Source organism: Aptenodytes forsteri, unplaced genomic scaffold, assembly GCF_000699145.1.
Source record: "Aptenodytes forsteri isolate BGI_AS27 unplaced genomic scaffold, ASM69914v1 Scaffold26, whole genome shotgun sequence".
Taxonomy (NCBI): domain Eukaryota; kingdom Metazoa; phylum Chordata; class Aves; order Sphenisciformes; family Spheniscidae; genus Aptenodytes; species Aptenodytes forsteri.
In genome coordinates, this window is record NW_008794125.1 from 5,744,720 (window position 1) to 5,772,222 (window position 27,503).

Sequence of the window (27,503 nt, forward strand, 5' to 3'; positions counted from 1 at the left end):
TGGACTCCATCAGGCTTTTCGCTTATTACTGATAGCGAGTGAGACCAGCTCTGCATAGGAGTAGGGAGTGCGCGGCAAAGGCTTGCTCAAGGCGTAATGGACAGACTCAACAACAGAGATGGAAACAGATGTGCTCTTAGTCCTCCTGTCCTTTACAGTAGGATTTGCGTCTGTTTCTCAAGGGTTGCCTTGTCGTTTCACTTGAATTTGTTTTTAAAGCCACCTCACTGGTATTAGTTTTATTTTAACACTTGGCAAAGATGAGGTACTTCGTTCACTTCAGCCAGTACAATGTAATTGGTCTCATCTGTCAGGTTATGGATATTTATTCTGAGAGAAGAGCACAGAAAATATGGTCTGTACTCAGGTTTTCATTATTTCTTACAGGACACAGATCTATCAGTCAAGCTGCAGCTAAAATTGATGTGGATTTTGATTATGATGGACCTCTAATGAAGACAGAAGTTCCTGGACCACGATCTAGAGTAAGTTCCCAAAGTATAATGGCTTGTGTTTTTTTTCTTACAGGACACAGATCTATCAGTCAAGCTGCAGCTAAAATTGATGTGGATTTTGATTATGATGGACCTCTAATGAAGACAGAAGTTCCTGGACCACGATCTAGAGTAAGTTCCCAAAGTATAATGGCTTGTTTATTTTTTTTTCTTTAGCTGTGTTTAACTGGCTGAAAACAGAATGAAAACAAATTTCATTCCAAACCTTAAATCTGATATGAATAAACATCCTTTCACAACAGTCTAGGCCTACTTTTATCAAGATGCTGAGAATGAAAAGCTGATGAATGAAACGCCCCTCTCTGCGGGAGAGATCTGAATCTCAACTGCCAACTTCCCGTATGAAGTAATTGAAAGCAAAAGAGCATCAGTTTGATGAAACATCTCATCAGACTTGGTTACTTGTGCTCCTGCTGAAACAGAAACTTAGTTGGCTTTTTATGATGTGAAAAAATGCTTTTGTTTTGAAATGAAACGAGAGTTTCAATTTGCTGGACATTGTTTTACTCCGGCAGAGTCAGTATTTATATGTGTGGTGGTGTGTTTTGTTTTGTTTTGTTTTTTAAAAAAAAGGAGCTGTCTTTCTAGAACCAATGTGCCAGTATCCATCCCTTCTGTGTGTCTCTGGCCTCTCTTATTTTCTGATTTCTTTCTTGTTTTCTCAGTTCAGTTGATCAATGTAGAAAAGGCAGCTTTCCCTTTTTGGAGATTTACAATTAAACTGTGTATGCAGCCCATGTAGCTCTGCATGCCACGGTTAATAGTTTTGACTGTCATATTTGCAAGATGCACTATGAAAGTTCACGTGGTCAGTAGAGTTGCGTGGTAAGCACATAGGACTGCAAGTTTTGCATATGATTTGTGTGATCATAAAAAAGAAACATACATTATTCTTCAGTATTTGGTAATTAGATACCTGAGACTTTGATGTTTGTTTTTCTACAGGAATTAATGAAGCAGCTGAATGGAATTCAGGTAATTTGTCAAGTTTTCTGAGTTTGGGGAGTGTTAATACTGTGATTTCAGAGTTTGTTTTAAAATCCTGTTTTGTATGTTTAATTCCATACCAAAAAAAAAAGGTGAAACACTGACTCTGGGTTTGCATGCTGAGTATATTATGTATGGTATATACGTGCATTTGAATAAAATCTTTTTTTACTATATTTTGAATACTGCAGAATTATTTTGCTAGGATCAGTGATTTTTCTTTAAACACTATATGTGCCTTTTGAGTTGTTATGAAGTGGCCAGCAAAAACATAGGTATATTTGAGCTTAAAAGTATGTCAACCTAAGTGCATATTGTCTTCCCAAGATGAGCAATTCCTCAAAGTCTGTGCTTCATTTCTATAGAAAAAGTGCATACTTGCCCTTTTAACAGTCCCTCTTTATAAAAATAGCTCTACAGTTAATTCCTATGCAATGAATATAATCTAAGAATAGTTTGGGTTGGAATGGACCTCTAAAGGTCATCTAGTCCAACCCCCCTGCCCTGGGCAGGGACATCTTCAACTAGATCAGGTTGCTCAGAGCCCCGTCCAACCTGACCTGGAATGTTTCCAGGGATGGGGCATCCACCACCTCTCTGGGCAATGTGTCTTTGTATCTTATCATTAGGTATTTTTATCAGATTTCGCTGTATAACCATTAGTTGCACCTTCCTACGCACTGCTACTTTTTAAAGCATTAATTGTTTGTTTTTTCCTTTAAGAATGCAGAAGCTGTACACTTTTTTTGCAATTATGAAGAGAGCCGAGGGAACTACCTAGTAGATGTAGATGGTAATCGCATGCTGGATCTCTACTCTCAGATTTCATCCATCCCAATAGGTAGGAGACAGTGGTACCAAAACTTTTTGCTTTGTTCTCAACCTGTCATTTTCTTATCTCAGCCACTACCAGAGAAGTTGGTTGATTAACTAAAAAAACCCCAAAGCTGACATAATGTGTGCCTCGTTGCGATCAGGGTACACCTCACTGCTGTGTATTATGTAGTGGTGTTTTTGAATAGCTGAAGAAACTACAAGTTCAATACTTACAGCTCACTTGAAGTACATAGTGGTACCTGGAAGAAGCTCTAGTATTAATCTTAATTTGAATATGCAAGTTCCACAATTTAGGTTGTCTTTGCTTGGATTCGTGTACTTTGTGATTCTGTAACAGTATGTTACTGTTTTAAACATTAACAAACATAACTTAAACATTTTAACATTAAATTACGTGCTTTAGTTAACATTCCTATCTCAAAAGAACTGAAAAAAGGAGTTGGCTATGTGGACTCCAGTAAGATGAAACAAGACCAAACAGTTCCAAGACCAAACACTGAACTGTGGTGCTGAGTGAAAGCAAAGGTGGCAGGTCAGTTGGGCTGAGGAACCAGTCAACGGACTTGTCAAGTGCTTGGGAAAGTCAGTCCATTTTTTTTATGAGGCATTTCAAGAAGGAACAGAAGCAAGGCAGAGATGTAGGCCCCAACTGGAAGGAATATAGGTTTCAGTAGGTGTTCAGTTTGTTTGTTCCTCGTCCATGGTTCCTCTCAGTTGCTTAAAAATACGTTTCTGTAGAAGCAAAAAGAGCAGAAGTGCTGGGGTAATTTAAAAGGTACATGTTGTGCTATGTATAGAAACAGTGATGACTCAAGATCATCCCTACAGGCCTCTTTTATTGGGAAACAGAATTTAGTGATGTTCAGGTCGTTACCAAATTTTTGGCATCTAAGACCTTGTGAATGCAATGGGTTTTCAGTTATCCCAGTCGTCTTTGCAGACAGTTAATATTTTTGCTCTCGTGTAGTACCTCAATAAATGTGTAAGCATTCCAGAACTCTTCAATGTTTGTAGCTTATTTTCATCAACACAAGTTCTAGATATTTTTTATCTTTTAGAGGCTGCACTGAGATAGCTTTGTCAACGCTAATGTGGAAGTAGGGGCGAGACAAAGGAGCACACTGCTTGTATGCCAATGCTCATCTAACTTAAATGGGATTGGATTTTAGGTTTCTAGGAAAGGAAGTGCATTTAGTGTTCAAGACCTCCCATTCTTCCCACAAGAAGTGATTTGGAGAAACTAGTGCGTGATCATGTAGTCAAAAGAAAGTCAGTGCATACTCCAAAAGAAAGAAATGAAGGTTGTACGGACAGTGCACTGAGACACTCTGACCTTCTAGCGCTTGATGGTGCAAGCATACCTCTTTTAATATAGTTTTCGTGTATAAAATATTTAAGTATTGGGGGGGAATATTTTCTTAATGGGCAGAAATTCTTTAAAAATATGTTCAGCTATTTATTAACAGCTGAACAACTTCAGTGTTTATGCATCCAAAATGCCATATAGCTTTTTCTGACCTTTTTTAGCATAATGGTAAGTTAAAGGAGCGTATGGCTAACCTTGTGGGGTTTTTTCCCCCATTTTTCTCCTTTTGTCTAAACGACAGTTAACATATACTGCAGTTGTCTGTTAACAGGATCTGTGTGATGACCAGAATCAGAGTAAGATACTGGCTCTTGGAGAGCCACCTCTGTTTCATTTGGGCTTTCTCATTTCTTCTCTAGCTCCTGTTGACTGCCACCCTTGTGCCAAAGGTTTGCTGTTTTTTCTAGGTTCTGTGACAGCATCTGCTGTTGGGGTTTGGACATATTTGTATCACCTTTCTGGGAATCCTTCCACTATTATTTTGGCTCTGATAGCAACCATGAAATGATTTATTTCTGTTAGCTCCTTGTAGCTTTCTAACGATGGAAAATGTGTGTAAAAGGAGGTTGACTGAATGGATGTTAGCCACAAATATGAACTGTAGCTAACTCTTCCTAACAGTCTTGGTTGGAAAAAGGAATGAGATTTCATGGTCTATTCATTGAAACCAAGAGGTGAAGCTGCTTGATACATTGACTGTAACATCCCATCACATATTAAGGCATGGGACAGTGGTGAGTTTCAGGGTTTGAAAGGAGTGAAAAATTAAGTAAACAAAGTTCATGTCTTTGAAATAATTTTTCCAGGCTATTTAGCTAGTTGTGTGAATTTGTTTTTCTTAAATCCTGTGATTTAAAACGGGATTTTGACAGTTCTCTTTCAGCTCAATTCCTTCCCTCCCAATGATAGCTAAACTTTTATCAAAGCAAATATTCAAGAAATAAAATGCAATCTGGAGGGGGAAATCTACTTGAAATACATTCTGGATGCTGACAAGTAGAAAGGGAAATTCTCAAGAATGCAATATGCAGTCTTCTTGTCAGCTGCTGCTGACAATATAATGTAACTTATAAGTGAATTAAGTATTGGAGAAAAGATGCTTTATGCTGCTTTATGCTAGATGTTGAGAGACTTGCAACCTCTGCTTACAGCATTAGTGCAGCATAGGCAGCAAAATTGCAATTCCTACTAACCTTTGCTTCAGCTGTGAATCAGAGAGGGGCTGAATTGGTACTGTCTGCATACATTCATTCCCAGACAGCTCTTCCCAAGCCATGGAAATGAGAATGCAGCTCTTAGATTATGATGCTGAATTCAGTGAGAGTGAATTTCAAAAGCATGTGAATATATTGCCTGCAAGAGTTAACATAACCCTTAAACATTTAAATTGAACCTGCAATCAATTCCAGTTGGTCTAAGAGATCACTTCGTTTCTTGGAACCATCTGTGATAATGCCTGATTTGGTTAAAATTGTCTAAAACCCAATTGTTCATATCTGTAGCACTATTAGATGTGCTCATAATGTCATACGTGACCATAACTGAACTGAGATCTGTTAACTCTCTTGAGATATATATACTAGTCATGGGATATGATAGCAGGGGCTTCTGCAGTTTACTTTGTCTGGTTGATTGAAACTGGTGACATAGATATAAGACTCCAGTACCTATAACTGATCCTCAGCTAAGCTATCTTGTTCCTTCTTCATGTGTGGCAATGCCTTCTTGAGGATAAGCTGGGGTTTTTTTGTCCTAGAGGACATGTTCCCCAGTCACAAAGGAACTATAGTAGAGTGCTTCATACAGCTTCTCAGATAATGGCTCTATGATGCAACAAGATGTAACAAGAAGTAAATGGAAATTTAATACTTACAGGCTGACCTAAGTCTAACTGAACATGCAGCATTAATTTATTTTTTTTTAAGTTGTACTGAATGACAAGACTGACTATCAGAAGCTGCAGAGGTTGCTAATAACGGCCCTCTTGGTGAGAGAGGTTATAGACTGGGACACCAAAACAAGACCACAAGGTGCTTGCTAGTCATCTGTGCTTATCTCTCTGCAAGTAAATCCAATAAAACCTTTTATGAATCTGTCAGGACTCCCCAAGATTTAATAATGATCTGCTACACTAGAATATATTTATCAGCAGTGGTTGAGAGGTAGTAAGAGCCTGTGCGGAGAGATAAGAATTAAAGTATAAAAAACCTCTAGGTAAAGATGTTCTGGGCTGCTTCTTGCTGAAAAACAAAAATTAAAACAGTGTTTTACCACATGGTTTTGGGGAAGTTGTAGCACAACATATTTCTTTAAACCTGTATCTAATCTGCCTAATAGTTAGAAACCCCATGGAGCCAAATGCAAGAGGGGATTCTATCGATGTGTTTACTAGCAAACATCCTGGAACAGCAAATGGAACAATCTGTTTTTCAGTGCTGGGAAGGTCTGTTTTTGTTTGGGGAGATGCAGAGAGGTGTAGTTTGGTATTACTGACAGCACCCTGCTGCTCAGTTCAAATGGATTCTTTCGCCTTTCTCCATCTCATTATTTTAGCAGCCTCCTTTTTTTGTTTTTTTTTTTTCTTTTGCAGACAGGCACATTCATGAGCCTGGAGGACATGTACTTTCCTGTCGCATTGATCTAGACACAGAGCAAGGGCGATGAAGCAGGTGCCCTTCTCTTAAGAGCCAGCTCTGTCACTTCTTATAGGAGTGTATTTGAGAGTGGATTCATAAAGCCTACAAACCCTTGCATTGGTCATGGCAATGAGACAAGTTACTGTCGGTTTGCCATCTTAGCCTAGAGCTTTTTGACTTTGTCTACCATAGTTATTTAACCATTTAGTTCTTCCTGGTGTTAGTTTTATGACTATGAACCCACATACCAGTTCAGCATCTTTCTACACGCAGACCTACTCTTTTAGAAAGAGTCGGGCTTTAAGGATTCTCTCTTGTTGCACTGGGGCCTGTTTGAGGATGCACCAGCGGACCAGGGAGTGTTGGGAGGAAGACCGGGCCACTCGGCCTGAAGAGGAGAGAATAGGAGAGACGTCTTGTGTGGGCGGGAGAGGATAAGTTATGGGTAAGAGAAGCCTGGAATCTGTGTTACCTAAGAGAAGATGCAAAGATCTCGGCGTTCTTCATGCATCTTAACACCAGCAACAGAATTACACATTTTTACAAGCAATGCCAGAGGTAATGGTTAAGCTTCCTAAGCAATGGTAGCTATTTATAAAAAAACTTCTGTAAAGTTTAGTTTTGAGATTTCTAAAACAATATATATACTCTTAAAGGTGCTGTCAGCAGTAGCCACAGGCACAGCTCTCAGTGACACAGCTTTCAACTGTGTCATTCCCTCTAGCCTAACAACAATTCTTCCCATGACAGCAGATGCAATGCAGATTTAGCTGTCTGTGTCCCAAATAACTGCTTGTATTATCTTCATAATAATTTTAACAGATTCTCTGCAGCACAACGTGCAGTTAGAACAATCTGGATATTTCCTTGTTTTGAACTAAAATATTCAAAACAGAATTTATAATTGATTTGTTAACGCAGTAGCCTAATGCTCCATTGCTCAGACAGGATAATCAGGGCTATTGTCATTCAACTAGAATGAGGAGTACAGAGCCTTGGTAAGCTTTTGTAATAAAATTAGAGCCGTCTGACTTCTTGAGCAGTAGGGAAGATGAGGTTTCCAACTGTTTCTACAAGGGAATATAAAAGATGATGTTAATCTCTGGCTTTGGCATTTCATACATTAGAAATCAGGCTTAAAATGAAATTTTCTGGGCTCCTTTGGTGAAGACTTTTTTTTTTTTTTTTTAAATCGCCAAACCTAAAAATATAAAAAAGATATATGTTGGTTTCTGTAAGCAAGCAAGTTATCCCATAGAATGTCAATGGGTATAAATTAAGCACCTTTGTTGTGTTAAACCTGAAGCATCCTTAGTATCTTGATGTTTCTGGGTAAAAAGGATAAATTGTTGCCTCTTTTTCCAACTAAAAGTTTGTCAAAGTAGGGAAAACAGGAAGGAAAAAAAAAAAACTGGTCTTGAGAGAAAGTGAAAAGTGCAGAATCTCCTTCTTTAATACGAGACAGCAATTTATCAAACAGGTTTTTTTATGGTGATGCACAGCTGAGGTATGTAAATCTGTGACTGAGAAGGAAAGATTTCCAGACAGATGTCTTGGAATAACTAATGGGTTGTGGCGGGTTAGAGATTTGGGTGCTTATTAGTCCCTGAGTTTCAAGTGTATGGCTGTCTATGTGGACAGCCTCTTCCTGCTGGTAGGATTGTTAAGGATCACGCATGAACATCTGCAGTATGCAGGGATAGAATATGCATCTTCATAAATAAATGTGAGCGTGCATATGTAAGCGAAAGCCTAGATAATGTGGAGACCAGTACATGCACATCTCAAAACAAGTTTGGCAGCGTCTTGCACAGAGAGAGTGTTTAGATAGCATTGTAGAGGGTAGCAGTGATGAATGCCATCCAACTGCGACAGATGTCAAGGAGTGCTGTCAAGCCATTGGCAAGATTCTGAAGTCCCAGGGCTTATCCCTGCTGGGTCTGCCAGAACATGTGCTCATTGCACGCACCAGCAATGAAAAACCATCTCTGAGAACAGCACTGCTGTGCTGTAAGGTTACCCTGCACCATCCGGCTGTGTCCCCTGAGGGACAAAAAGCCCTTGCTGATATTTTGTTAGTACATTATCATGCACTGAAATTACAATTGCTAAATGAGCTTTCTTTGGGAAATTGGTAAATATGTGGATTTTTGCTTGTCTATTTCTTATGGTCAGCTGCCAAAGGCTGGGGAACTGCATGGAAGAAAAGCATAAAGGGGGGAATATGTGTTTCTAAGTTGATTTTACAATGAGGAAAAATCCAATCAGTTAAAAAGCACCACTGGGGGGAAAAAAGCTCTGTTACTCTGTTAGGAATAATCAGTCTGATATTCAAGGAGGGTAAAAATTGCTGTGAGACTAGAAGTGTAGCATCAGCTACTGTAAGTGGCCACAGCTGCATGGGGAGCGTCCCTCTGTGGTTCAGGGTGTCAGAAGCTGTTTCTGAAATGCACGTTGGGTGGTCGGTGCTCAGTGGGAGCCATGTAAGTCAAGCAGGTCAGGGTTACGGTGAGCGAGCACAGTAAGCAGCCTGCTTCAGGCAGGAGAAACTGGAGACGCTTCTATACCACAGCTAAATGGTGACTAAGAGAAACAGTGGCTTGTGAGCTGCATTGGCAGAAAGTGATTTCTGCTCTTAATTGAGGGAGAGGTTCACACGTTGTACTACAGAGAAACCAAATATACGTGGGGAACCTAGAAAGGAGAGCGAGCAAGCATTTAATAATGTCGGTCCCGCAGTACTTGGTAGAAACTATGATGTTTCAATCAGGCCCTATCAGGCAAAAGATCCATGTCATGTTCATTTATTTTTGTATTACATTTTTAACTTTCAGTACTAAAATATGTTTTGCTATCGCCTGACACAAAATTTGTACCAAAGTTCCAGATAATATATTTTGTAAAAGAAGAGAGGTTTGTCCTACTTCAAAAGAAGTTCTATTATTAATAGTTAAAATGTACACAAGTTACACAGAAACAGTTAAGCATTAAGTTAAGGTTATTCTCCAGGTTATGCTTTACATGAGTTTATTGAAACCAGATAGAAATAACTGTTTTCTTTCTTTGTTCTTTTTAATTAGGTTACAGCCATCCCTCTCTGATAAAGCTTCTACAGCAGCCACAGAACTTGGTAAGTGAATTAAAACATTAAGTACTTGAAAGAATCTTCTCCCTCCTTGTGGCAGGGTTTTTTTTTTTTTTTTTAAATTCTAATGAAAGCCATACCTTGTCAGTTTTTTATTACTGCTAATGAATGCTTAATGATTCAATTTGAAGTATGGTAGGGTCTGCTTTCTTTATTTCTCACTAGATGAAAAGAGCTTGGTGTAGTGTTTAAGACAACACCAAAACCTCTGTGAAGCTTTACAAGAAGCAAACATGTGGGTGATGCAAGCACTTGATAAGTTTGCAGCCAGTTTTAAGTCATAGTTCAAGCATAGTGTTTCCAATTAATCATTTTGGAAATGTTCTTGAGTGAAGATTTTTGAGCCTGAAAGCAAGCATAAGTCCTTGAGAGAGAATACAGTATTTTGAATATGAAAATGGTTCCCTAAATCCGGAATGTTGTGGGTGGTTGGGTTTTCTTTTGGGGGGGTAGCGACTGGTTCCCATCTCCTAAGTACTAAGTTGACTAAACCACTGACATGTCCTTGAAAAATTAAAATCATTAGACTAGAGCAACAGGATTATTTCAAAACAGAGTTAACTGCTTCTTAAATAAAGTATCTTCCTGTTTTCCCTAACAGTATACTGATAGTGACTGGAAATAACCTGGATTAAATTATGGAAGTTGTTGAAATGAAGTTGCATTCTATTTCAAGCTTCATTTTTTCACTGTTTGGACAGAAGTTTTGGATTCCATAATGATTTTTTGCAGTTTTTAAAATTGTAACTTTTTTTGGCACAATAGCTTATGTGTACAGGACGTGGATAAACTGAGCTCACTGGCTTTTGACTGCACACCAGTAGATCCATGTTGGTTGTACTGATTTCACTGACTGAGCCCCTGGTTCTGGAAACCGGTAACAGGTGTCCACGCTGCCTGCAAGGGCATAGCTCAAGTGTGGGCCAGTTCCCTCTCATACCTGCATTCCCCTTCCTAAAGAGCCTGCTGGCTCACTCCAGCAGAGTGTAAATCCTGAGCCAGCATGTCAAAGAAGTGCAGACATTTGAGTTCCCTGAGCTGATTTGCTTTATGGAGTTCTCATTTCTTCAGGATGAGAAATTCTGCCTTCCCCAGAACTAAAATACATCAAGTTTTTAAAAAAAACCACCAGAGCTAGAAATGCTGGAGTTATCAAAGGCAGATCCGGATATCATGGAAGCACTAATATTTCTAAATACTTACATTAACTCGTAAAAATTATTTCTGAGGAGATAACAATACCTTCATTATAATGCAGCAGTGGGCAAAGTCAGATTTAAAAAACAAACAAACAAAACCCCCAAAACAACAAAAAACCAAAACCACAAAAACCTACCGTCTGGTGGCAGTTGCCAATTTGTCCACTGGAAAAGGGAAGTTAACAGGCTGCCAGCTAGAAGCCTGCAGTAAAAGGAACTGCCTCCAAAGTCCAAAACGAACGGTGCAACCAGGACCCCCCTCTCCCACGTGAGCATCAAAGATGTTATTGGTACCCTGTTCCGATTTCCGAAACCTGCGCTAATTCAGTGGAGAGGGTGGCACTAAACCTATTAGTCTGCGCCTGACTGCCCACTTAGGATTTCTGGCAGGCTTTAGCCTGGGCACAGTGTAGGCAGGATGGCAGTTCTGCAGTGAAGTTTTGCAGTGCCGAGGCCAGAGAGCTGTGAAGAGCCAGAACTTGTGCAAACCCCGCTGCAGACAGGAGCGTGTGCTGGGGTCTGACTGCAGATGAAGTGCCAGCTTTATTGTGAAAGTACTTTTTTTTTGAGTAATACACACTGAGGTAGGGCCCTCGTTTAATGTTAACGATGGGATCGGTGTTTTCTGGTAGGGATTTTTTGTTTGTAATGCTCCATGTACCATCTTTATAGCCAGCTATAAGGAACAGGATATGCACCCGTTCATTTGAGACCGTAGCAGCTTGATGCCGATGTTCTGTTTTTCTCAGTACTGAGTATCTCATTAACAACCAAAGAAAAATACACTTTTCTGCTTAATGGCAAATGTTGTCAATTGACTGTGACAGTCCATAATCAAATTCACAACAAATTTATGGTCTCTTATCTCTAACTTTATATGAAAATTTACTTCTAAACTGAGATAAAAAGTCAAGTTCGATTTCTCATACAAAACAAAAACTTTGTGTTAGTCTGTCAGTAACATCCTTGCTTAGTTTGTTTTTTTTTAAGCTTGAGTCTGTTGAAACAAACATTGTTTTGGAAGTAACACAGTTGTACAAGTTACAAAGTCCTAGCTCATACTCTGTTCTATCTTGTGTGATATTTGGTTTTCCCTAAGAAATCTGGTGAAGTGTTCTTACAGGTACAGTGTGACCATTCACACCTCTTGTTGTGGTCCACACATCTGAATAAATGAGGAATGTATTGAGGAAAAAGATTGAAGGACGCTGGTAAATGTGCAAGCTTGAGTTGCACTGAAAATACAAATGTTTTGGGGGAGGCAGTCTGTCCCCTCTGGAGACCCATAAAGACTTAAGTCATTGAAGCTCGGCCTTTAATTTCAACGATGACTTGTTACAACAACAAGAAGAAAAACAAGAAACAAAAAAAAAAGGGCAAATGCTGCTGCTTTGCAGTTGGCAAATTTATTGAGCTTGTCCTTTTCTGAGCATATTTAATTTAAAATAAAAAGTAGCACATTGTGAATCAAATAAGTTTACCTACAAAGACTAAGAGCAATGATGCATCAATTTTAATCCATGACACTTAATTTAAACTCATTGCATAAACATGACAAATTCATCTCCGTTAGTGGACTGGGGAGACTGAGGGGGTTTTTCCAGAGCTGCTCTTTAGAAACGCCTGTGTGGGCAGCAGGCTCAGCTTTCCCACCAGCTGCTGCTCACTGACACCAAAATTACCTTTCTCAAAGGTGTGAATCCTGATATGGCCAGTTCATAGGACCAGTGGGACAATTCAAGTTGGAAGGGACCTCAGGTGGTCTCTTGCCCAACCTCCTGCTCGAAGAGGGTTGGCTGTGAGATCAGACCAGGTTGCTCAGGGCTTTATCTGGGGGGTCTTGAAAACCTCCAAGGAGGGAGACTGCACAACCTCTTTGGGCAACTGTTCCACTGCTGCACTGTTTTCTTGGTGAAGAAGCTTTTCCTTATACCCAAATCAGTACCTCTCGTGTTTTGATTATGTCCCGGCTCCATCTTCTCAGTAACCTCCACATAGGTATGGGAGGTTGCCCACACAGGTGTTTCTAAAGAGCAGCTCTGGAAAAACCCCCTCAGAGGCTGCGTTCCTGTAGCCACTTCTGTGATTGCCAAGGCTCTTGCAGCAACACAGATTCAGTTCTGCTGACAGACAGGGAAAAGGAATGGTTAGAGAAAAGAATTCTGGGAAGCAGACATGAGTTCAACCAGGTAGTTTCCCGGTAGGCGATGGAATTCCACTGTTAGGAGGGATCGCCTTGCATCTGTGAAGACTATTTCAGCATGAGTGGCTCCTGGTCCACGTCAGACCTCAGTCAGGAAATGGAAAGGAGAACTGGGAAGCTAGAAATCTGCTGCTGTAATGCACAATAAAGAATGTACCTACAATTCAGGCTGAGGCACTGCGAAGGGTGACTGTGCAAAGTGAAGGCCCTAGAATGGGAAATACTTACCTGCAAATCAGCAAGCTTCATGAAAACAGTACACGGTTGAAAAGGAATTTCACCAACATGTCTGGATGTATCATGGTCAGTGTTCTTGAGCTTGATGAAACGCATGTTGCTGAGTAGTGAGGTAATAACATGCAGGGGTAGCTTCTCACCGATCTCCTCACTGCACTGCCCGTTACAGTACATGCCGGAGGAGTCTGGAAGGGAGGCAGCACGCCTGTGTGCACAAGTTTTTTGTCAGGAATCTATTTTATTGTAATGTTGTGTTGCTGGTCCTTGCATGTGTGTTATCTTTCTCAGATGTAGCCCCTATCCTTTACGTTTACCTTTGTCTTGTTCCCCCAAATCCCATTGTAATCGTATCTGGAGGATGTTTATAAGCACAGCGTTCTGAAATGGTCTGTCTTGAAGCTCAGCAAGGAAGAAAGTGCTGCTATCCTAATTGAATTTAGATTTAGCTACTCAAACCGAAGGCAAGTAATTAAGATTTTAAAGTGTATTTCCTGTGTATAAGCAACTAAAATGGCAGTATTGAAGAGGAAGTGTCAGTATCAGTTAGCATGCACCTTTTCTAAGGTGTCCTGCAAGAATGAACTATTAAAGATTAGGCAGAAAAACATAGACATGAATATTATTCCCTGTTTTAAAACTCCTTGTGCCACAACTACAAATTTCTGGTTGGTATTTGTAATTAGAATAAAATGTAACTGCCTTGATACCAACATGATATTTTTCATGTGGTAGTAAAACCTAACAATTTCTCTTCCTTTGTCTTTATAGAGCACTTTTATCAACAGACCTGCCCTAGGGATTTTACCTCCAGAGAACTTTGCAGAAAGACTGAAGGAATCTTTGTTATCAGTAAGTTTGAGATAGCAGTGATGAGTTACCATGTTCTGTTTAGGGACACGGGCATATCAAGGGATGTTACGGATTTTAATAGGGAACATTACAGATTAGCTGTTTGTCCACCTGCCTTCCCACTGCAAGTAATGAGGTCGAACCTTTTTCCCCGACTTGACAGCTGAAGAGAGAGTGACGTGTCTGCTCTGCACAGATACTGCCTCTTTCATTCTGGATTCAAGAACTGATGAGAAAACACATTTTCACTAACTTCTGTTCACGGTGCTTTCATAAGAGATAGTGGAGTAAGTGGCTTCTGCTTGTCTTGATTTAAATTTGAAGATCCTTGGGACTGAAACTGAGTCGAGCCCTCTCGGCTGCAGTTGAAATTGGCTTTCCTCATCCTAGGCACGGTTGATCTCCCATTTTACTGAAGCTCATGATGTTAAGGACTGATCAGTATTATCATCACTTTGCACTATACTTGTGCTTAATATTTTGGAGTAATTTTCTGTCTTCGTTGACAGGTGGCTCCTAAGGGCCTGCCACAGGTGATCACCATGTCTTGCGGATCCTGCTCTAATGAAAATGCCTTTAAAGCAGTATTTATGTGGTACAGAGTGAGTAAAATATTTTTTTTTGTAGGTTTAGATGTAGAAATGAGTATTTATTCACCATCAGAACTGTTACTTTAAAACAAAGTAAGGCTTGGAGGTTGTCTTATTAATGATGTTATTTATATTCAACCTAGTATAAAATCTTTATTAAAAAGTCTTCATCTAAGCTTTCACTTTATATTGACACAACTTTAGAAATTATAAAGAAAAGGAAATAAAGAAAATGCAGTCAGTATGTAAGAGCCACAGTCAGTGTCTTCATCGGCTCTAATTTGGAATACCAGCATTACTAATTTGTGGTTCAGCTGTAAATGCACTGGTTAACACTACAGGAAAACTATCTGTTGGTTGGTGTTTTTTTGCAGAACAAGGAGAGGGGCCATAACAATGTCACAAAAGAGGAACTGGAATCTTGCATGATTAACCAGGTAACATTTGTTCTTTACCACACCTACAGATGTACCTTTGGCTTGGGTTTATAAGGAAAGATTGGGAGGAAAAATTGGCTTTACTATCTTTGAAGTGGAATCTCGGTTTTGTAAATTTAGGAAATGGTGACATACGAACTGCTCCCAACAAATATCAAGACCGGCTGCTTGTATTCTTTTGCATCCTTCCCAGTTGTGAATCTTGGGAAGATCTCCCTTTTTTCATGACATATCATTTGCTAGAGAGGGGCCCACATGATGGATGGGTCCATGGAAATCATTAATACATGGAAAAGTTTACAAATAATAACAACAGACCTAATTTTTTTTCAGAAGTTTTGATTTTATGGCTTAAAACTGATCAAGGGGTTGGTTAAAATTTGACTGACTAAATGTTAACAACAGGCAGGATGAGGAAATTGAGATGCAGCTGATAAACCTCTGAAGTCCTATTCACCTTCAACTGAGGTGGTCTTGCTCTTGCCAGTCACAAATCTTAACACGTAATAGCAAAAAACTCCTCTTTGAGATAAACATGTTAAAAATTAATAACCTGCTGGTTCCAGCCTGATCTTTAGCACTTCTGTAGTGGCAAGCATTCCATTAATTCACATGGGATTAGGGAACTCATTTGGCTTTAAAAATGAGGAGGGTTCTTATAGGGGCTTTTTTTTTGTTTTGTCTATCTTCAGAATTATTTTTTAAGTTCTGTGATGTTGCTTACAGCATGGTCAGACAGATGGCTGTGCCAATACAAATAAGAGGATGGCGCATCATGGCCTGAAGGAACAGGAATTTTTTAAGATGACCAAAGACTTGTAAAACTAATGATCACTTTTTGTCCAAGTTTAGCTATCTAAACATGAGGATTCCTCTTTGAGCTAATTGTCTGAGTTCTCCTTACAGTTGGGGCAGGGGATGGATTTGAGAGGGCAACTCCATCCCCCTTTTGGGGGGGGATCCTCCAGAATCCAGTTACAAATATTGGAGCCTTGACCCTGTAGCTGAGTGTGGGGTACAAGACTAAAGGTGTAAACAGAGTGTGTAAGTGATGACAATCCTCTCACTTGCAGGATAAGAGAAGAGGCATAAAGAAAGAGAATTTGTATTTTTAGAGGGGGCGGGGGGGGGTAGCCCAAGTATATCCTTTTATTAAATTCCAGATAGTATACAGTTTGCATGTCTTTTGTCATGGTTCCTTCTCATTCTTGGTACAGCAAGTCATCAGGAATGCATGGGGCAGCCCCAGCCTCTCCTCGCAGAGCCCCCGGGCCTCCTCGCAGAGCCCCCGCAGCCCCCGACGCCACGCCTGGGCTCGGCCACCCCGTACACGTGTGCTAGTAGTTTGTACAAAAAGGGGCTGATGGTACTGAATGTTCAGCCTTTGTGTGAGCTCATGTGTGAAGTGGTGTTATGATACAGTATAAATTGCCAAGTATTCATTAGTATTAGTGATGTATTTCAGGAGGTCAGGCAGTTGCAGAGCCCCCGCAGCCCCCGACGCCACGCCTGGGCTCGGCCACCCCGTACACGTGTGCTAGTAGTTTGTACAAAAAGGGGCTGATGGTACTGAATGTTCAGCCTTTGTGTGAGCTCATGTGTGAAGTGGTGTTATGATACAGTATAAATTGCCAAGTATTCATTAGTATTAGTGATGTATTTCAGGAGGTCAGGCAGTTTTTAGGGGACAACAAATGTATTTGTTTAAATGGGTAAATATAACAATTTGCGGTGCCTGATGGTTGAGGAGGAAACCGATCAGCGTGCTGTGAGAGGCAGCAGCTTGGATCCAGCCGTCCCACTGGGCTCTGGCCGTAGGTTTGTGTCTGGGTTGCGTCAGGCGCCCGCAGCTGCGCGGGCGGCAGGGCCACCTGCCTGCAGCACCGCACGCTGACTGCCCGCCTGTCTGCTCTGCTTGCAGCCCCCCGGCTGCCCCGACTACGCCATGCTCTCCTTCATGGGCGGCTTCCACGGAAGGACCCTGGGTAAGCAAAGCACTGCCGGCAACACCTCCCTTCCCTTTCCCTCCTCTCAGCCGCTGCAGTGAGCTGTCAGCTTGCTGTAGTTTCTAAAAGGTGGGTTTTTTCCTTAGACAGATAGTACCGGTGGAGAAGCTGTAGGTTTATTGAAGGTTTACCTTGGAAGCCCCACCAGTATTTGAGTGACAGTGGGAATTAATTTTGTATTTTTTTAAAATTTATTTTCAGAAGGTCTCTTATTTTCATTCTGAATCCAAGGTTTCCTGTCTACACTAGTAAAAATCGCTGGCGTAAAATCACCACAATATACAAACAAGATGTCACTCATTTTTACCATTTTACATCAGGTCAATCCCTGTTCTAAACATGTTTTACCCAAGAGTGCTGTAATTCTGAGCTTTATGAGGAGTTGTCTTTGGACAGGTGAAACCCATCTCGTCTCAGCATCCTGTTGAGACTGACAGAGGTTTTCCTGTTCTTCTGGAACAGTGCATGTGAAAACTGATGCTTAAAAGCTAGAGCAATCCACTTAAGCTTGACTAAATCTAATTACGCAGTATTTCAGAAAATAAAGTAAAAACATAGAGCAATTAAGAGAATTCTACAGTCCTGGTGTCAGGCAATTTTTCACCTCTTGGTAGCCTTTTTCCTGTATTGTTCCTAGACAGGTATTATTTTAATTTTTGCTTTTCTGGGTTTAGGTTGCTTAGCTACAACTCACTCTAAAGCAATTCACAAATTGGACATTCCATCGCTGGACTGGCCTATTGCTCCATTTCCAAGGCTGAAGTATCCTCTGGAAGACTTCGTGAAAGAGAATCAACAGGAAGAAGCCCGTTGTTTAGAGGAGGTAAAAAAATTCGCTGGCAGCTTTCTGTTGTTTTTGTTTTGAAATAATGAATGGTGTTAGTAGGATTAGCTGCTTTTCACTAAAAGAATGTTTTCAGGGATTGAAACAGCATGTGATTAAAACAGCATTCGCTGTTGTTTACGGTCAGAAGTTTGTCCCTGCCTTTCAGAAGAACAGCCAGCTTACTGTGAATTAGAGGTCTACGTGAATCGTACCAAAGTGAAATTTCACACGCAGGAGAAGTTTGTTGTATCACAGTGAACTTGTCTGCCAGAGCTTGCAAAGGGACGTGGGCTAAGAGAGAGCACAGTGTGTATAATCCTCTGCAAAGAGAACCTGTAAGAACATTTCAGGTTTTTCAGCTTGTCTGTGGTAGCCTTCCGGCATAAAGCTCTGGTCCTACCTATGGCTGCAGGGAGTGAGTGGGCAGGGACCGTGTGCCTTCCCTAGCCCAGGAGAAAGGAAAGGTGGGCACAACAGAGTCTAAGGGAGGCAAACCATCTCCGGGTGCCAGAACCATGGGACTCCCTGTTGGGCTCACTGGGCTCCAGGATCTGTCACGTGCAAGGGCTCACTCTTGACAGCCGGTGGTGGGGAGCAAGGCACGGTGTGCCCTGTGACTGGAACCGAAATAGCGCACCATCTGGAGCATCATAACCGACTACAGAGGAGGGGGCTGTGGTGTGCTGAAGGGAGCACAGCAGCACTCTGGATGGCTGTGCAGAGCTGGATCCAAGAGACTTCTCATTCAAACCCGCCTAACTTCAGAGAAAATGGAAAGCGTAGCAAACTGCTTCCCTGTGTTTGCTCCACAATAAGCCTGGGGGTGGGAGGAGGAATTGTGATGCAAAAAATCAATCCACAGACTTGAAGCCATTATTTTAAAAAACAAAATAAAAAGCCGAATGCTTTGTTTGAAAGTCTGCAAATTGGCTTACTGGCACCCTTTGGAAGCCATTGCTTTATACAGCCTACAGAGGTTGTGGGCCCTGAAAGCCGTCAGTGGTATTTCAAGTACAGATGACACTACTAATCGCAGCAACTAGCGCTACAGGGTTAATTAAAACTTCTCTGTAAGCCCCTTATCAGCAACAGGATTTCTGCACTATTTCATCTGATGAATTTTAAAGTGTCTGAAGTGGGTGACTAGAAAAAGCAAATTTACCAGATTACCTTCTTTAATACATTAGCTGAGTTTTGTTTTCTGACACAAAATCTGTTTTCTTCTATATTGCTTAGGTAGAATGACAGCACTGGCATAGCAAGCTACAGTGGTTTCCACCATACTTTCAGCTGAAATTTGCTAAAGCTTTCACACATTGTAGATAAATATGCAACTAGTTACAATGTGTTTAGGATATGATTTAAACTTAAGCATTATTCAGGAACAAGAGGGCAGTGTTAAATCCTGGAGGAACTACTTGTTAATTCCTTACGCTTCCTGACACCTTTATAGCCAGGAATGTCTATGAAAAGTTCAAGTTCTGTTGCTGAGATTTAATCTTTCTGGGAGGAAATGTGTGAATGTCCTGAAAGGAGAATGTACCATAAATGTTTGATTTACAGGTGGAAGACCTGATTGTAAAGTACAGGAAAAAGAAGAAGATTGTGGCTGGGATCATTATAGAACCAATACAGTCAGAGGGTGGGGACAATCATGCTTCAGACGACTTCTTCAGAAAGCTACGAGATATTGCCAGAAAGGTAATCAATCATTTCACTGTTCGCTCAGTGGTAGCTAAGCATGCAAATAGTTGTTGGTGTCTCCAGAGGCCTTCCCCCCTGCCCCAGGCACTTTGAGAGCTTCGCAGGCCTCCTTAGTAGCAGCTGGGGTAGTTATGTACACGTACTCCGATACAAGGAAACCCTTGTCAGCACAGTATTTTCTCTTCCATTTGATGCACACCTAGTGGTTTCCTCCGTCCAATAAATTTTCTTCTAATGTCCAAGTGAGAGAGAAATTACTCTGATTCATTAACTATGGATTTCACAGAAGTGTTCTTTAAATGATAATGCCCATTTGTTGAGGGTGTTCAAACAATTTCAGAAGAGGCAGGTTTGGAAAAGGGTAACTTTTTGTTGACATATTTGTTTTTAATTGCAAAAAAAAGCTGAAATAAACTGAGTCCAACCGTAAGTGCTGATGTTCCAATAAAACAATGAAAAGGACATATGTCTTGATACTTGGAATGTGAAGTTACCTGTTTGGAAGCAACGACCCTCAATAAGACCTACTCCATGCTTTTTTCACCCTCAAAACATTTGTGTGCTTACAGAGAAGAGCATAGGTGACATGGAAAATTCTGTTCTGCCATGAGAAAAAGCAGCTTTCCCCATTGTTAACAGCTGCTCATGCAAGGGTGATACAGTAAATAAGGTGAAAGGAAAAGGTTTGCCTTGTCTAAAACGAGATGCTGCCAAAAGTACTTACCAGTTGTTTTTAATTACAGTATCATGATATAGCTCGATCTCCATGTCCCAAACTTTCAACAAAATAGTCCTTCACATAAAAAACCCCATGGTGCAAGCTAAAATGAGTAGCTCTTTCAGCAGACTCATCTGAAAAGGCAGCTCATTTTAGGCCCGTAAACTGAACAGATCATGCTGCTGGTATTGCCTTTGTGCCACAAATGCCTGACTCGGATTGGAGGCAGAGACTTCTTGTTTAAAACAAACAAAACTCCTAGAAATTATGTTCTGCTTCCCTCAGAGGCTTTGAAAATGCCACCCAGACTCCTCCCAGACGTTTTCAGGTATGCTCTAGAAATGTTCAAGACTATATAAAAACATGTACTTTGTTTGTGAATTTAGGTAGAAAATATGTTTCTAGTGCCTTTCTGAAAAAACAGCTGAATTTTTAATTGTGAAATCTAGTGCACAGTGAGTGGCACTGGTATGGGGGGATGCTGCATGTAATTGGCTTGTATTTATCTGTTCACTAAGGGAGGTATTTTTATTTTGGAAATGCGGACTCACATTCCCTGCTCTTTACATCCATCTCCGCAGCATGGCTGTGCGTTCTTGGTGGATGAGGTGCAGACAGGAGGTGGCTGCACAGGAAAATTCTGGGCACATGAACACTGGGGCCTGGATGACCCAGCTGATGTGGTAACATTCAGTAAGAAGATGATGACAGGAGGATTTTTCCACAAAGAGGAGTTCAGGCCAAATGCTGTAAGATTTTCAGTGAAACTTGAACTCTGTGCTAGTTGGTGGCCCATTCACGGGTAACTGTAATGTCCATGGGAGAGACGAGCTTTCCTTCAGTAATGCAGGTTCAGCTAGATGGAGCTGCTATTTCATGGATACTTGCTCTGTGCTTACACAAAAGTTGTTGTCACTTCTTCACTTGTATTCCAGTTGCTGTCAGTCACAAAGGTCATAAAGGTGGTGGGAGAGAGTGGAGAACTGGGTTTAGCCTAATGAACTAACCTTCAGTACAAAATCCAACCACAAACCGACACCTTTTCCGTAAGGCAGCTTCAGAGCTTGTGTGTCAGCATTACGGATTCTGTCAGCAAGACTTCTTCTTCACATTAATGATATTTTAGGTGTAATAAATGAAAAAAAAAAATTGGGGGAGAACATAAACCTTGAATGTAAAACCCATACACATGATGCGATTTCTGTGTCATCTATAGCCATGTTTCAATGAGATGTCAGAGCAGCAAGACAGAATGCGCTAAATTTGTAGCATAAAGTAGTTGCCCTTTGTTTCTGCTCAGCAGGGCAGCTGTATTTTGCTCTTCCAACAAAAAAAAGGGGGTTGGTGAGATTAGTGCATGCTTTTTCATACACCCGATTTTTGCATTACCAGTTTGATGGCTTGCTTTTTTTTATGATAGTGATTTGCCTGTTTAACATGTTCCACAACTCTCTTTCCACCTTTTCCCAAGCCCTATCGGATTTTTAATACCTGGCTTGGAGATCCATCCAAGAACCTTATGCTTGCTGAAGTCATTAAGGTTATTAAAAGAGAAGACCTTCTAAACAATGCAACCCACGCCGGGAAAGCACTACTGACCGGGCTGCTGGATTTACAGGTAAACGTCTGGAAGGATTGTAGATAAGGAGAAATTTGCTGATCAGGTAGGATCTGACCTAATCCAGTTTAAACACTTGGATTGAGGAACTCCAGCTGGGGACCAGATCGTAATCATAACTTGCTGGTTTAGATACTTCAATGCAAGCCTGAATAACTGTGTCCCGTTTTGAATTGAAGTAAACTTTCTTCTACTGACTTCAGGATGCTGGTTTTATATAGTTTAATCCAAAATAAAGGGTGACCCCCCCCAAAATATCTAAAGGTATGAACTGCAGCGAGTTAAACTATTTTGCTAGAAGTCTCTGTTATCACAAGCAGCTAGCATTTCATTGTCCCAAAAGTTCTTTTTAAAGGAAAGTGCCTTCATATTTTGTTACAGTTCCATTGGGCTGTTGAAACAAGAAAATTGTAGCTTTCATTCCCTTGACTAAGAGCAATTCATTCACAGCTTCAACGATGGAGCCCCACATGAGAAGGAAAATCAGCCAGGCATTTCAGATCTCACCTCTCAAAAGGCACTTTGTGCACCGCTAGTGCAGGATAAGCCCAAATACAGTCTCTGCTCTCTCCACAACTTCAAGGCAGAGAACACAAAAAAATTATAATCCAAAAAAGGTTGCTCTTTTAAAAGATGAGGATTGTAACTGATAGTGAAGCAGATAATACTAGCAAGCGTCTTAGTGCAGCGTAAGAACGAGCTGGTTTCTAGCCCCATTCCAGATTATTTATGCTCAGGTTTTCCTGGAGTGCGTTTTAGATGTGAGGTGCTTTACACTCGCTTCAGGAGGCTCCAAGAAGGATTTTACTTGACCCAGCTCAGGGGTGCAAATTCATTCTCGCTTCCTGCTCAGATGTTTACCTGCTTTGTGAGGAGAGAACCTGCCTGCTGTTGGGCTCTGCAGTCTAACGGCTATTCAGACCATTGTCAGGAAGGGGTGAACGGGACACAAGGTTATGTGAGAAATCCAGACTGTGTGATAGCTCCACTCCACCAGAACGGAGGAGGGAGGCAGCAAGGTTTCCATGTGGCAGAATGCCTGGCAGAGCAGAGCTTGCCACCAGGTGCCCTCTGCTGCAGCAGCCGCCATGCATACCTCCTCACCTCTCTTTGCAGGCTCGTTACCCTCATCTTATCAGCAGAGTGAGAGGAAGAGGAACATTCTGTTCGTTTGACACTCCAAATGATGCAACTAGAAACAAGTTAATTACAATAGCCAGAAACAAAGGTAAGAAAGTTTGTGTGTGGATCAGCTTCAACTGACAAACAGAGCATATGTAATGCTTTAAATTCTCCTTTTTCATATGGTGTATGTGTACTACAATATCAGAGGACAGCAGTGAAATTATGAACAAAGCTGTATTTAGGCTTTTCTGGAAATACTTGTATTTTTCAGAGACATCAGACCAGTCCGTTGCATGGTGTGTACGTTTACCTTTCTCTCTAGGTCTAACGTTACTGGAAGAGATATATCTAGGGCAGGAGTTTTTGTGACATCGCTTTCATAGTCCTCTGCAGTGACCTTAGGTGCACCTAGGCATGGCTTACTTGTAGAAACACATCAGGAAAATTGGAAGAAAGTTAATGTAACTGTCACTCAGGAAGCACAGGGAGAACAACTATGAATTTTATGGAATACCTAATAATGACATACAATGAGTTGCCTCAAATGGGCACAGATCTACAACTACATCCCTCTTTTACTACAGAACTCTTACCCAGCTGTCGACAAGCCCAGGCATCAGGAGGGGAACCTCGTGATCCGAAGCCTAACATTCTCTTTGAATTTAACTGTGTGGGGGCCCTGGGTTTGCTGCTGTCAGTTTTTGCTGTTACTCTTATCTCTTGAAAGAAGCAGGCATCATGCATCTAAACTATTGTGAAACCAAAATTTTAGAGCGTAGAAGACATTGATGTTTTTTGTTCTTGGAAACTAAGCCAGCAGGGAGAGAAGGCAAGCTGTTTGTTTCATAGTAAACCAAGGCTATGCTTAAGAGGCAAGGTAAGCTCAGCTCAATGGTATGGATTTTTGTTGCCCACAAACATTTCAAAGAACTAACTGATTTTGGGGTAAAAAAAATACTGTACATTTAAAGTACTGCAGGAAGAAGTTGGCCAGCGCCGAGATATTTTAACTTCTTGTAATTAAAAACAAAATTGCAAACAAACCTACTGTGTCTTATTCTGGCATTGGGGTACTTAACCAGTAGAGTACTGCAGCTGTGAAGTGTCAGATGCTGTTTGAGCTCTGCGCTGGATGGAGTCTTTCCATTGATGTTGGGATTAGTCCCAACATTCCAAGTGTTTTACAGAACAGCTACAGCCACCCACAGCGTTCTTCTGAGTTGTTGTGAAGCTCAAGGCCCCTTTGCACCACTGACTACGTGCTATATCATTGTGTGGTTAGCAGTGCTTTGGGGAGCTTCTGTTGGCCCTCCACAGTGAGGTGAACCTCGTTTGGAGACCTGCATTTTCTGGATATTTGGCAAAGATGGAAATGACTAGAGGACCTATTCTATTCTCGTTTTAGGTGTTGTGCTGGGAGGCTGTGGCGACAGATCGATTCGTTTTCGTCCAACGCTGATCTTCAAGGATCATCATGCGCACCTCTTTCTGAACATTTTCAGTGACATCTTAGCAAATTTCAAGTAAAAAGCAGTTCCCTTGCACTGAACAGCTGATTATGAAATTAGTTTGCATTAATTCATGTCTTCTCTGCTTACAAGATAAGTGTAAAGTCATAAACTAAGGTTTGTGTTCTGTCTGTAATCCTGCCCAAGGCAAGCTGCTCCATGCAAACTCGACCCAGGTGGAGCATTGGTACTGGTCACCAGCAGGTACATGATGCAGCTGTCCCACACTGCATTTGTAGAAGCTATGGCCCTCCGTCTATCTGGCTTGGGTCGTATTAATTGCAGAGTCCTCTCTACATTCATGGCCCTGACTATATGATTGTCTAAATATGACCTGGTACAGTGCATTTTCACAGGTAATCCCAGCAGATTTACTCTTGCGTCCAGAAGCAGCAACAAATATGGCCTAATACGTAAAGCCACATGCCTGCCATACAGAAAGTGCCATTCTCTAATGGTAGCTGGAATAAAATAGGTGTTTCAAGGAAAGCTCTGCTTTCCACCCCTGCCAAGTACAGTATTTTACAGAATAATGTCCAGCTTTATTCCCCTGAATACAGACGTCTGCCACACCAACGGGATCAGGATGCCATCAGCTACGCTATGTCCAGCCTACACATGCTGCTCCAGAGGCACTAATGCACTCAGCCACAGGAGCAGCGCTGTAAGTGGAACTGAAGTACTTGTGCTTTTTTTCCTCATCCTGGATTTTAAAACTTTTGACTTCTCTTACAATCAGACTCGTACAGAGAAAACTATACCCTGAAGTATGTAATTTGGCAAAGCTTAGAGAATCATGTGAAGCACATTATTTCCACCTGTCAGCAATCTAGAATGATTTGAGATTATTTTACCATTTGCCCATAACACACAATAGCCATTAATTTATCTATTACAAGTTCTACATGAATACTTGAGGTATTTTGTAAAACTACATCAGAATTACTTGACCTTAGCCATTACCTGACATTAGAGCCACTACAGTGAAGGCCTAGTCCTAATTGCACATTTATAATGCAAAGTAATTCTGGTTTTGTTCTAATAGTTAATTCCAAGTCATTGATACTTCAGAGATCTTCTAGAAAGCCACAGGATCAAAAAGTGTCAACGGTTCATTAATTTGTTTCTCTTCAGAGAATTGTTTTGGACGTCTCTTTACTATGTACTCTTTGCTGTTTGCTTGAGGCTGACTTGAACTAGGTCTGGTGCCTTTTATTCTTTTTCTTGGCTAGCAAGCATCTGGATTTTGCTTACTAAGTTTAACACTCTGTTGTGCACCAAAAACCAGGGACCACAGTGGACTTTACAGTTGCCCTATTAGGAACTGACCACAATTTTTAAGTACATAATAAGAGCCAGAGCAGTTAAAAGACTTACAGGTTTAATACAGCTACCAAAATGTGAAGGGTTTCTTACCGGCTTTGAAGTGTTAATCATGGTTTTCTCATTCATTTTTTGAGTGCTGGTATTGGGAAACTCAAGTACACTCACTTCTGGTAGCTTAAAAATAATGGGATTTCTGTAAACCTCTCTGCAGAAACCAGAATTCTGGTACCAGCTGGTCAGAACCTGAGCAGGTTTTTAAACAGAGGTGGTAGAAATCTGGGGGAAGGACTGGTGAATTAGTGTTCAAGAAAACCTCATTGTCATCGCTGTCCTCGTAAGTGTATTATCAGCAAGAGGAAAGTCAAACCGAGAACTGTATTTGACAGCGTTTTGGGAATTGGTTTGTTCAACATATCAGTGCAGTAGTTTTAGTACATGTCTCTAGCAAGTCTTGTACTTTTACAGAAGCAAAGGTCCAGTAATTAGAAGTCTTACCACATCCTCACTTTTATTATGAATACTCTAGGTGTTTTTATAATTTTTACTGACACTCAGTAACTGTATAATTGTGTACAACATGTTGATGAAATCATCTTAGAGAATACATAGAAAGCACTGCAGCTGAAGCATATAAAGTTAATATTGTTTACAGCATACTGTGGACAGTGCCAAATAAATGTTTAAACAAATACTTAACTACACTTCATGGTGTAACTAGTAACTGTACACAGATTCATAAAAAATGACATCTCATGTGTAATCAATATTCTTAAATAAAATATTTGTAATTGAACTTCTCCGGGACTTTTTATTTTACACCTAGTATATACATAACTGCATCATTAGTGCATATTAAATATATTCTTATGAAGATAACCTCCAAAAAACATGTTGTATGCATACCGTCCGCTGTATTTTACTGCCATGGTGTTTAAGCCAAGGAACATTTCTCTTTTCCTTTTGATACTGCTGTACCACACAGTGTCAGCCAAAAATTTAAAACAATAGAGCCCCCATTTTTTTTTTTCAACACAAATAAATAGTAAATCAGGGTTACCCCTTGCACTTAAACGGCAATTGTACTTAACCTGCATCTGCCAATCCACCAAGAGACAGAGGTTTCAGTACGCGTGAGGAAGAAACAGGGAAAAGAACACTCCAAATTTCTCTATTGGCGAGGGTCACTTTATTTGCCATTGTTTCAAATGAAATAACAGCCAGAAGAGCAGTGTAAGGAGTTCACTTGCTTCTGGCAATTCAAAAAGTTTTACATGTTACAAGTGATGAGGTTTGATTCTTTCTCGGGTTTAAATCCTGCTCCTCACTCCTACGGAGGATTTGGAAAAGGAGGAATCATACTAACACTGCAGAGTAAGACCACTGTCCTTCATGGACGCAGGTGCTGAGGTGATCAACCCTGCAAGCTCAACAGAATACAAGTACGCATATTTTCAGCCTTAATTCCACACAGCTTTTAGGTCTCTTACCTTTTTTCTTTTCATTTTAGGTAAACCCAGGCTGAGGGAGTAGGGAGTGGAAAGGGTATTTGGCAACAGAGCTTTTGATGGTAAAATATGCCCAAATCAATAAACACGTCAAGGGATACAGATGACTTGTTTCCCAGGCTATATGGTAATCTTCACAGAAGACTGCTTAATTCACATAGTCTAA

The 27,503-nt window shown here is 40.8% G+C and overlaps 1 protein-coding gene across 1 annotated transcript in view; it reads left to right on the plus strand.

Moving 5' to 3' along the window:
• The window catches only part of ABAT (4-aminobutyrate aminotransferase), a 46,524-nt gene extending 19,895 nt beyond the window's left edge, over positions 1 to 26,629 (plus strand). Inside the window, exons 3-16 of the mRNA XM_009278050.2 lie at positions 388 to 485; positions 1,461 to 1,490; positions 2,226 to 2,343; positions 9,422 to 9,471; positions 13,894 to 13,974; positions 14,484 to 14,576; positions 14,939 to 15,001; positions 16,923 to 16,986; positions 17,682 to 17,830; positions 19,397 to 19,534; positions 20,837 to 21,004; positions 21,727 to 21,873; positions 22,990 to 23,101; positions 24,404 to 26,629. Of these exons, the coding sequence (XP_009276325.1) occupies positions 388 to 485; positions 1,461 to 1,490; positions 2,226 to 2,343; positions 9,422 to 9,471; positions 13,894 to 13,974; positions 14,484 to 14,576; positions 14,939 to 15,001; positions 16,923 to 16,986; positions 17,682 to 17,830; positions 19,397 to 19,534; positions 20,837 to 21,004; positions 21,727 to 21,873; positions 22,990 to 23,101; positions 24,404 to 24,525 (1,433 nt within the window). The 3' untranslated portion in view covers positions 24,526 to 26,629. The remainder of the gene's footprint in view (positions 1 to 387; positions 486 to 1,460; positions 1,491 to 2,225; positions 2,344 to 9,421; positions 9,472 to 13,893; positions 13,975 to 14,483; positions 14,577 to 14,938; positions 15,002 to 16,922; positions 16,987 to 17,681; positions 17,831 to 19,396; positions 19,535 to 20,836; positions 21,005 to 21,726; positions 21,874 to 22,989; positions 23,102 to 24,403) is intronic.
• Positions 26,630 to 27,503: the final 874 nt, after the last annotated feature.